This window comes from Lactuca sativa, chromosome 7, assembly GCF_002870075.4.
Source record: "Lactuca sativa cultivar Salinas chromosome 7, Lsat_Salinas_v11, whole genome shotgun sequence".
Classification (NCBI taxonomy): Eukaryota; Viridiplantae; Streptophyta; class Magnoliopsida; order Asterales; family Asteraceae; genus Lactuca; species Lactuca sativa.
Window position 1 is genome coordinate 206,779,070 of NC_056629.2, and position 11,033 is coordinate 206,790,102.

General features: G+C 35.2%; 1 protein-coding gene across 2 annotated transcripts; it reads left to right on the plus strand.

Annotated features, from left to right (window-relative positions):
- The first annotated feature begins 5,703 nt into the window (after positions 1-5,703).
- Positions 5,704-10,326, plus strand: LOC111907965 (ribonuclease 3-like protein 2). 2 transcript variants are annotated; one of them, XM_023903771.3, is made up of 10 exons: positions 5,704-5,921; positions 6,016-6,126; positions 6,415-6,863; positions 7,376-7,528; positions 7,931-8,060; positions 8,134-8,648; positions 9,108-9,260; positions 9,506-9,635; positions 9,760-10,006; positions 10,105-10,326. In XM_023903771.3, the coding sequence occupies exons 3-10, from the start codon at positions 6,417-6,419 to the stop codon at positions 10,274-10,276; spliced, it is 1,947 nt and encodes a 648-aa protein (XP_023759539.1). In that variant the 5' UTR covers positions 5,704-5,921; positions 6,016-6,126; positions 6,415-6,416; the 3' UTR covers positions 10,277-10,326. The 2 variants fall into 2 exon arrangements, with proteins under 2 accessions (XP_023759539.1, XP_023759540.1); XM_023903772.3 differs by lacking the exon at positions 6,016-6,126.
- Positions 10,327-11,033: the final 707 nt, after the last annotated feature.

Consider the following 11,033-nt stretch of genomic DNA (forward strand, 5'->3'; position numbering starts at 1 on the left):
CTGGAATGGTGGGTGTTCTTATGACGAATCATATATTTCCATAGAGTATATGTGTGTTATATGGGGGTTCTTATAATGAAGCAGATGTCCAATCCTTCATTAGTCACATGCATGGAGGAAGAAAGATTAATCTGTCCCTAGCTACTAACTACCAACACCCAAACTTACTCTCTTTGTCTCTAAACGTCCAAAACTTCACCTTCTATGCAAATCGAGTTCGATCGCCAAATCAGAAATTAATACATCTTCCCTGAAAGGTTTCTGGGTTCAAAATCAAAGCAGAAGATGACGAGGGCAGTTCATCAGATCCCAAAAACGAGTTGTTCTTGTGTATATATAAAGAGAGAAAGAGAGAGGGAAAGAGAGAAAGAGAAGTTTATTATTATTATTTATAATTATTTAAATATATAAAGCAAGAAAGAAAAATATAAAATAAATATATAAGGGTATTACAATAATTTTAGTTTTCGGATGGACTAAAATCACATACAAACATGGTCAAAAGGACCACGAAGCCAAAAAATCGAAGTTTGGACTAAAAACGGAAAAAAAAATACATATCACGTGGACCAATTTTGTCATATCTTCTATTCTAATAAAAAATAAGTTTATTCTCTTATTGACAAGTGTCATTGTAACGACGTAAATTTTCAAAACAATTTTTCACATTTAAAAACACCCTTTCATTCATAAGAGTTATAAAATGTCATTGCATCACATAACAACCCATAACATTAGATCCCAAGATCATAACATGTAAAACTCCTAGTGTGTGTACTGATCATGCCGGCGCCTTCCCGCGATCATCACTGGTACCTGAAACACATATCATAACAACTGTAAGCATAAATGCTTAGTGAGTTCCCCAAAATACCACACACCACACATACGCCTTTCCAGGCCATACTCTATGGAATCTTCCGATCCAAGTGTCTTAGGGGACTTCCGTCCCGAACTCCGGTAGACCTTCTGGTCCTACTCGTATCGACCTTCCGGTCTGCACCCACTTGACCTTCCGGTCTATATCATCTTGACCTTCCGGTCCTTAGCATACATAACATACATACCACATAAACATCATCTTGACCTTCCGGTCCTTATCATGCATAACATACATAGCACATACATATCACATAACCGCATATACAACATACATTCTATCATACAAGACCTTCCGGTCACACATAAGTACCCTTCCAGGTACAGTATATTGAGAAGACTCACCTGGCACGAAGAATCATCCTCTAGTCACGCTGCTTCCTAACACCGGCCTCTAACTCTGTGCCAAATCCCATTATTGCCACTATTAGAAACTAGGACCAACCTTTCACTTATTAGGTCTAAAGATAGACCACTTACCAGCCCATCAATGCTCTAAATCCATTGGGCGCACCAAGGCCCATTAATAAATGGGTTTCCCCAAGGTACAACCTCACCCTACAAGACAAGCCCAACATGAGGCCCAAGACATCAATTAATTCTCTGCTCATATGCTCAACTACGCAGGCCCAAGGATTCAAGCCCAACACTTAAGGCCCAAATATCAACTCTAGTCCAAAAGCCCACAGAGGGGTTACGCGGTGCGTACCTCCTTGGTACGCTCAGCGTACATAAACGCCTAAGGAACTAATCAGGGACCTCAACCCAGTACGCGGGACGTACTGGAATTACGCGGCGCATAACTTCCGTTTCACTTAATCCATTTTATGGGTCTTAACCCGTTAAGACCTTAGCCCATCTCTTGGATCTAGGCTCCCTAACAGTCCTTATAACATAAAGTCAGAACCTTTAAGCCTTTGCATGGCTGTAAAGGTCCCTACACTCCCTAACACCTTTCCTCCTTCCTCAAAAGATCTAGATCTCATGCATGGCTCAATAATCTCGTCCAGAGATCACATTTTTATGAACATACAACTCTTATAGTTCTGAAATATGGAAGATCTAGGCCAATGGAGACCATTTGCCCATAAAGTCTCCACCCTGGGACCAAAAACCCTAGAAATGGGTCCATAAAGCATAAAACAAGAAAGGCTAGGAAAGATAGAAGCTTTTTACCTCAGAAGGAAGCTCCAACCTATGTAGAACTCGGATCTACTCTTGCTCTCCAACTTCAAGCTCTCCCAAAGGCCTCCTCTTCACCTTCTTCACCTTGAAATGGCACCATCAAGCTTAAGAACACACACACACAAGCCTACTACAGGTTTTCTTCTCTCTTAGGGTTCACTCTCTGAAGTATGGTGGCTGGGGAAAAGGCCTTAATATTCCTTTTATAGTGCACAAGTCAGATTTAGGGTTTTGAGTCTGTGCTCACTACGCCTAGCGTAGTTAAGGTACGCCCAGCGTACCATGTGTAAACCGCGTCCAGCTTAAGCGTATGAGTACACGCAGCGTACTCCTTTGTACGCCCAGCGTACTCATCTGCCACAATTTCATTTAAGGCCAAACTTGACAACTACAAGAAGAAGAAGAGCTAAATAAATATACCCCAAATTCCCAGGTGTTACAGTCATACTATTAAAACTCCTAATTAATATTAAATGTCACATATCATGCCACTTGTTACCCAATTAATTATCCATTTCAAATTTCAAATTTTAAATTTCTCAGTATAATTACATTAAATTAGTAATTGATTCTTCATTTTAAATTTCAAATTATAAATTTTCTCACTATAATTATATTAAATTAATAACATTAGATTAAAAAATAAAATAAAATTAATACAACTTATAAGGTGATATAACTTCATATATTTATTTAAATCAATGATTAAGATTTTATATAATTAAAAAAATATCTCTTAATTAATAATTTATTTAGGGTAAATTACACAAATGGTCCTTATGGTTTAGGGTAATCTGCGCGTTTGGTCCATAAACTCTTTTTTTTTAACTCGGACAGTCCTTATTATATATTTTTGTTACGCGTTTGGTCCATGTTCAAGATAAAAAGACTATATTACCCTTATTAAATATTTTTTACTTTTCTTTTACTCGTTTTATTATTAATATATTAAAAACAACAAATATATATTAAAAAATGCCCTGAAATTGCCGGTTCCAAAAAACAGTCGTCGTATGACGCTTTCCCTTCTTCTTCATTATGTCTCTTCTTCCACCTGCATCGTGTCTACTACCTGCATTTCCTCCCACCTTCCGGAAACATCTTTATAGCCAACATCGACTGCCAATTTTACCCCAATATCCTTGTATCCTTCCCCTTATTGCTCTATATCTCCGATATTGAAGAACAACCCATAACCCTCTCCCTTTCTTGCCTTTTATCTATCGTCATCTCCTACGCCGCCGCCACCACCCTTCCTTCGTCTCGCCTTTTCACAGTCGCTTACATCCCCCCTGGTCGATTGCATCTTGAATTTTACATCCCCCCTGGTCGATTGCATCTTGAATTGTGGTTTTTGTGAGCCTCAATTACTATCTCTTTGATTCCATGGATTTGTTTCAGAGGTATTCTTGGAACTCCTCGTCGGAATTTATGAAGTATCCAATCGCCATAGAGTGCTTTCGTTAAAGCCCTTGCTCGAAACTTCCCTTAAGAAAAAAAAAACAATTCACAGGTGGGTTTTGATTTGGTGCTGCTTTTTTCTTTAAATCGACCCCTCTTTCTTTCTCAAAATTCGATCGATACCAAATATCTCAACTCCTCTCTAAGTCGATCGCAACCTTCTTTCTCTCCACCACTCAAATTGATATTGTTTTCCCTCTTTATTTTTCTCACATTCAATCGACACTTTTGTATCTTCTTGAATCGATAGCAGGTCTCCTTCCCCTTTCTAATTTTATGTTTTGAATCGAAACTTCAGGTCAGTAGTAACACAAGAATAGGGGATCGATATGAAAGGGTCAATGGTGGTGACAGGGTGAAAGATGGTTGAAAGGAAGGTGGTGTAGGGTCTTCAATGATGGCTGTGTAGTGGGTTCTGTTTTGGCTAGATTCAATAAACGAAGGTGGTGTTCAGGTGGATGAAGGATGATTAAGGAGGTGGGAATAGAGATGGAGAAAGGTTGTATTGGGTGGTTAGCGGTAGTAGAGGATGGCTGACGAAGGTGTTTATTGAGTGGAAGAAGAGTGAAGATGGTGGGTTCTCAGTTGGAATGGTGGAGGTATAAGGTGAAGAATGATGGTACACGGTGGATGTTTAAGAAAAGACTAGTTTGAAGAGACAAGGGGTAAGGTGGGCCCCTTTTGCATTATCTTTTATAAAAAAAACAATAATAATAAAAAGTAAAGTAAAAATAAAATTAGAAGGGTAAAACTGTCTTTCTATATCGACCAGGGACTAGACGTGCAATAAAAGCAAACAAAAAGGACCGTCTGAGTTAAAAATTCTTCTCAGGGACCAACTACGCAAATTACCCCAAACCACAGGGACCATTCGTGTAATTTACCAATTTATTTAAAATGATTGATTAATAATTTTTATTTTTTTGATATGAAAATTTAATTAATTTTAGGGCAAATACCATAAAAGCCACTACATTTTCACGTGTTTTTAAGAAAAGCCATATTATTTTTTTTGGTTGGCTCTGGCCACAAATTGGACATAGAGTTACCACTCTAGCCCATTTAACGATTCATGGTTAAATCTGTTAAATTTGTTGCAAAATCAGTCCTAAAAGTTCAAATTTGGTTCCTATAGTTTGCAAAAATTTACACAACATGTCCAAAACTCGGTTTTATGTTTTTTAACTTCTTTATTTTCATTTATTTATTTATTTTTTTAATTAAAGATAAACTTGCTTTTATATATTTTTTGTTTTTTTAAATATATTTTTTGTTATTTAACTTTTTTTTTGTTTTTTTATATTCATTTATTTTTCATATATTTTTCTTTTTTTTTTATTTTTCGTTTTTTGGTATTTCTTTATTTTCATTTTTTCTTTATTTTCGATTTTTCGTTTTTCTTTACTTTTGCTAAAATAAAATTTACGTTATGTTTTTTTTGTCAATTTGATAACTTCTTTCGATATTTATCAAAATTTTTAAAGTGTATGAATATTTTTTATATTTTTCGTATTTGTTTCGTATTTTTTTGTTTTTTTTTTTTTTTTTTCGTATTTGTGTTACGTTTTGTTTTTCGTCAATTTGATAATTTCTTTTGATAATTTTCTAGAAAATGTAAAGTGTATGAATATATTAGAGTATAATACATTTTTAGTGTTTGAGTTTTTTTGGTTTTCTAAAAAAAATGAAAAAACAATTAAAAAGAAAAAAAAACGAAAAAAATATATAAACAAATATGAAAAATAAGTGAATATCAAAAACGAAAAACACGAAAAAAAGAAGTTAAACAAAAAAACCAAAAAAATGAAAAAAGAACGGAAAAATATAAAAAATATAAAAGCAAGTTTAGCTCTGATTAAAAAATAAAAAAGTAAATGAAAATAAAAAAGTTAAAAAATATAAAACCGAGTTTTGGACATGTTTTGTAAATTTTGCAAATTACAGGGACCAAATTTAATTTTTAGAACTGATTTAGTAAAAAATTTAACAGAGTTAACCATAAAATCGTTAAATTGGTTAAAATGATAACTCTATGTCCAATTTGTGGCTACACGAACCAAAAAAAATAATAGGCTTTTCTAAAAAAACACTTGAAAATACAGTGAGTATTTGCCGTTAATTTTATAACCATGGTTTATGTTTTGCGATCCGTTACTTAAACGATCCAGCTAGAGAAAACGATACGTTATTTTTACTCACCGGCCACCGCATATGAGGGTTGAAATAAATTTAAATCATATAAAAGTATAAAACCCTCTCCTGCCTCACCCTCGATTCTTGTTCACTACATCGACATTGATTTTGAAGATTTTGCAATTGAAGGAATTGGCCCAAATCAGAGTGTCGTTCCCCATTACAAGTAGAACAACACACTGTAGCTTTTGGAGACGATAGAGGTAAATTTGTATTTATGTTTTCAGTTTAAGGTTTTGATCGATTTTGATGATGATATGCGTTTCTGGGGTAATGTATTGTTTGGGTTCATATTAGTTTCATTAGGGAAAGCTATTGCCACGATTAGTTGTGAAGCAAAGCATCAATTATCCATGGGAGGCCGAGGTCAATAGTGCACACAAGAAAGCTATTTTAGTATAAATAATGGTATTGTCCGTTTTCTGCCATACCAATCACCTATTTGGGAATTCCATATAATAATGATAAGAGTATTCAAAAAAATCATGAAAGATATTTTCAATTTCCTTCCTCATATTCACTTTGAAATTTTATCTTATTTATCACTTAATCTATTTCCTAAAGTTGTTCTTCTTTCTAATCTTTAGATTTGTTGAGGTTGCTCGGGCATTAGATACCATAAATGATAAATGCAACCCTGCCCAACCCCAACCGGATCAAAATCAAATATTATAACATCATACATACTTTTTACAGATATGCCGACTTTATTTTCTCAATCAAAAAAGAGAAAAATGTTGTCGGATGTACATTTGGAGAAGATTGTGCACACGTACAACATTGACATTGCCCCCTACGAAGAAAGTCAATCATCAAGTCAATGCATGAGAAATATGTCAGATTCCATTGATTCTGTAGAAGCCATATTGAGGTATAAGTTCAATAACAGAAGTTTGTTGGAAGCAGCCCTAACGCATTCTTCATATACGGAGTCTGAGTCCTACCAACGTCTGGAACTCCTTGGTGATGCTGTTGTTGGACTTGTCATCACAATTTTTTTTTACTTGGCTTACCCTGATGTTGACCCTGCTCAAATCTCTCTCCTCCGCTCTGCCAATATTAGTACCGAAAAACTTGCACGTGTGGCGGTTCGCAACGGCCTTTACAAATATGTCCGCCACAAAACCATTCTTCTCAATGATAAGGTATTACCTATCTATCTATCTATTGTATATTTATTGAGAGAAAATACCAAAAAACCCAACGTATTATCCCCTGTATATTTACAATCATTATGTTTTCAGATTTTGGTTAAAATAATGCTTCACGATTGGATAACCCAATAAAATTGGTTGCATATCCTAACATGGAATTAAAAAGCTTACATGACATTTTATGTTTCGGAAACTGTAATTGTTATTCCAGATGATTGTTACCGTGTTTCCAGAAACTATCAATATCATTGCTATTCCACATAAGCTTTTATAATTTTAAATTAACAATGCCATGTAGTCTTTTTAACTCCGCGTAAGCTATACAACCGTTTTTCTTGGGTTACCAAGATTAGAAAATATAATGGGTTTAACGGATGCTAAAATAACATATTGTTTTTTTGAGTTCAGATTTTTGATATTTTTTCCTTTATTTATGCATTTATGTCGTTATATTTTTATTTTTTGTAATTGAAATCTGAGAAAATGGTGTTTGTTGGTATTAGGTTAGGAAATTTTTGATTGCGGTCGAAGATGAAGATGAGATGGTGGTGCATGGTGGGCAAATGAAAGCTCCAAAGGTGCTTGCTGATATTGTTGAATCGGTTGTTGGTGCTGTTTATGTAGATTGTGGGTTCTGTTTGCAAAGCCTGTGGACGGTGAGTAGTTGTGTGTTATGACCCACATCGGCTGAAAGTACTATATGTTGGTGGCTTATAAGTCTAAGTGTCCCCTCCTCCTACAAGCTGGCTTTTGGGAGTGAGTTCTACACTTAGGCTTATGGCATGATGCAGGCCTAGTATCATTGTGATCCTAAGTCCTAACATTTAGCTCTTTCCCAAACTTGCCACTTGACCTCTGTTTCTTTTTTATTCAATAGGCTTAATGTTTTAAGACATTAACCCTTTACCTATTCAGTCTACAAAAGAAACAAACCTTATGTTAAAGAAATGAACAACCACTAAGCCACTGTTTTGCAATGAGGAATAGTTTTTGTAGAATGACTCGATAATATAATTTAGTAGTGGATCAAATTGCTTTGAATTTTTTTTTGTTTTCAGATAATTAGAGAGCTACTTGAACCGATGGTTATGCTAGATGTTCTCGAGAAACAGCCGCAGCCTATTACCATGCTATACGAGGCATGCCAAAAAGAGGGGAAATTTGTTGACATCAAGAATTGGAGGAAAGGTTACAAATTCTCTATAAAACTAATATTATATGCTAACAGTAACATGCTAATGTATTTGCACCTTTTTTTCAGGTGAGAGAAACATTGCAAGTGTTTATGTCGACGGAAAGTTTATTGCCTCTGGTTCTTCAGAGAACAAAGAGAACGCTAAGCTTCATGCAGCTGAGGTTGCTGTATCTAAGTTAACAAGGCTAAAAAGCATTGATGTGATAAGTAGTAGTAGTAGTGTACACATGATGTATCCTGATTGTTACAAGAGTGAATGCAGCAGGGACATGGAAAATTCCATTGCAGCTGTAGAAGCCATATTGAGGTACAACTTCAAGAAGAAAAGTTTGTTGGAAGCAGCCCTGACTCATTCTTCTTACACCGAGTCTCGATCCTACCAACGTCTGGAAATCCTCGGTGATTCTGTTCTTGGACTCGCCATCACTAATTTTGTCTACTTGGCGTACCCTGATGTTGACCCTGGTCAAATCTCTCTCCTCCGCGCTGCCAATATTAGTACTGAAAAACTTGCACGCGTGGCGGTCCGCAACCGCCTTCACAAATATGTCCGCCACAAAACCATCCTTCTCAATGATAAGGTATTACCTTATCTCTTTATTTAAATAAAAACCCAACGTAGTATTATTCCCTAATGCTCAAAAAACCCATTACGTTACTTTTGTGTCTATTAAAATCATTATTTTTTTGTAATTAAAAAGCTTACATGACATTTTTGTTTCTGGAAACTGTAACTGTTATTCCAGATAATTGTTACCATTTTTTTTTTTTGCAGAAACTGTAATTGCTATTCCGCATACGCTTTATAATTTTAAATTGATAATGCCATGTAACTCCACGTTGGCTATGCAACCGTTTTTCTTGGTTTATCTGGTTGCAAAGCATTAATTTAACCAAAATCAGAAAATATAATGGTTTTTTGAGCATCAGGTTGGGGGTTTCTGGCATGTTCTCTTATATTTATACATTTATGCCATTATTTGTTAGATTTTATAATTGAAATTGGATTATATGGCTTTTGTTGTTGTTGTTGTAATTAGGTTAGGGAATTTGTGATTGCGGTCGAAGAAGAAGAAGAGATGGTGGTGCACGGTGGACAGATGAAAGCTCCAAAGGTGCTTGCTGATATTGTTGAATCGGTTGCTGGAGCTGTTTTTGAAGATTGTGATTTCAATTTGCAAATCCTGTGGGTGGTGAGCGGTTGTCATCCTTGCAGACTATTGCCTAATTAGATTTTGGAGTCAGAATAAGCTCTGATTCCTCTAAACTATCAGGCTGTTTCTTTTTTACTTAATCTGGACGGTTGACCCAAAAAACTCAGCTTAATGTTTTAAGACACTAACCCTTTACCTATTCAGCCTGGAAAAGAAACAAAGCTTCTGTGTAGAACGACCCCGAACTGATAACATATGATGAATTACTGACTTTTTGTTTTCAGGTAATTAGAGAGCTACTTGAGCCAATGGTTATGTTAAATGTTCTTGAGAAACAGCCCCAACCTATTACCAACCTATATGAGGCATGCCAAAAAGAGGGGAAAATTGTTGACATAAAGAATTGGAGGAAAGGTTACAGCTTCTCTATAAAATGCTCTGAGTTTTTGCCCTATAAAACTATTATTATATGCATTTGCATCCTACGAATAGTGTGATATCATATGACAGTATCTTATATATTTGCATCTTTTTTCAGGTGAAAGAAACATTGCAAGTGTTTATGTCGACGGAAAGTTTATTGCCTCTAGCTCTTCAGAGAACAAAGAGAATGCTAAGCTTCATGCAGCTGAGGTTGCTCTATCTAAGTTAACAAGGCTTAAAAGCACTGATGCAATGAGTCTACAAATGAAAGATGATTCTGGTGAAGCCACTGAGATTAAAGGTGCTAAACGAAAAATACTTGAACTTTGTAACAGGAGAAGGTGGCCAAAAGCGACTTACAGGTATGTAAATATTTTGCCTTTATTACTAATTAGATCATTTTGCCTTAATTACTAATTACAAAATCCATTTAATTTTAATGGTTTTTTTTTTCTTGCAGAGTTGAGCAAGAATCGGGTCCTGCACACAATAAAAGATATATAGCATCCGTGCAAATTGAACTTTCTGGTAAGATATTTTTCATGAAGGGAGAAGAGAGGTCAAAAGTCAAGGATGCCGAAAATTCTGCAGCTTCATCTATGTTTTATTCTTTACGAGAATTGGGATATTAATGAATGTCTGAAAACAAAAACTCACACATATGCATCTAACATTTGCCGCATCTGATTGTCACAAGAGTAGCAAGTAAAAACTCCAATAAAATATATATTTGTTTATAAATACAAAAAAGGACACCAGATTCAAAATGGAAAATCATATCCGTTCTAACGACTTCAATATGGAACCGAAAAGTCCAATCTTTTTTTTTTTTTTTGGAAACGGTGAGATGTATAAACTAACAAGACATCACGACTAGCAAGGAACTATAGCGTGGGCGGAAATAAGATACAGTTATGTTTAAACCAATTGAAAGATAAATAAATTACATTATCCACAATATTGGTAGGGGAAGAAATAAGGTTTTCAAATACCTTGTTATTTCTCAACTACTAGACACCACCACAATGAACAGATGATTGACGTGAAGAGTTTGTGATCGAGAAGTTCCACAACACGAGTGAATTGTTGCCATGCCATTTTAGCACCCATTTTATGACATAGTCAGCAAAATCACATATGGTTAAAATGTTGTTAGCATATTCAATGAGTAAAGCTTGCACAAAGAAGATTAAATGTCTGCATCTCTAGTTAAGGCTGATAATTCGCGACATGACTCACAACACGACACGAAATAAATAGGTTTGGGTTGAGTCTTTCAACCCGGTAACCCACTAACCAACCAATCCGTTTATTAAACGGCTCATATATGGGTTTCTCAAAAAATAAACGGGTTTATTCTTAATAAAATAAATTATTTTATGTTTAAAT

What these genes read in the sequence shown, in the direction of transcription:
- LOC111907965 (XM_023903771.3), top strand. Translation starts at nt 6,417, where the DNA reads ATGCCGACTTTATTTTCTCAATCAAAAAAGAGAAAAATGTTGTCGGAT. An exon ending in GTTTGCAAAGCCTGTGGACG is followed by an intron (nt 7,529 to 7,930) that starts GTGAGTAGTTGT and finishes TTTTGTTTTCAG; the next exon opens with ATAATTAGAGAGCTACTTGA. An exon ending in ATTTGCAAATCCTGTGGGTG is followed by an intron (nt 9,261 to 9,505) that starts GTGAGCGGTTGT and finishes TTTTGTTTTCAG; the next exon opens with GTAATTAGAGAGCTACTTGA.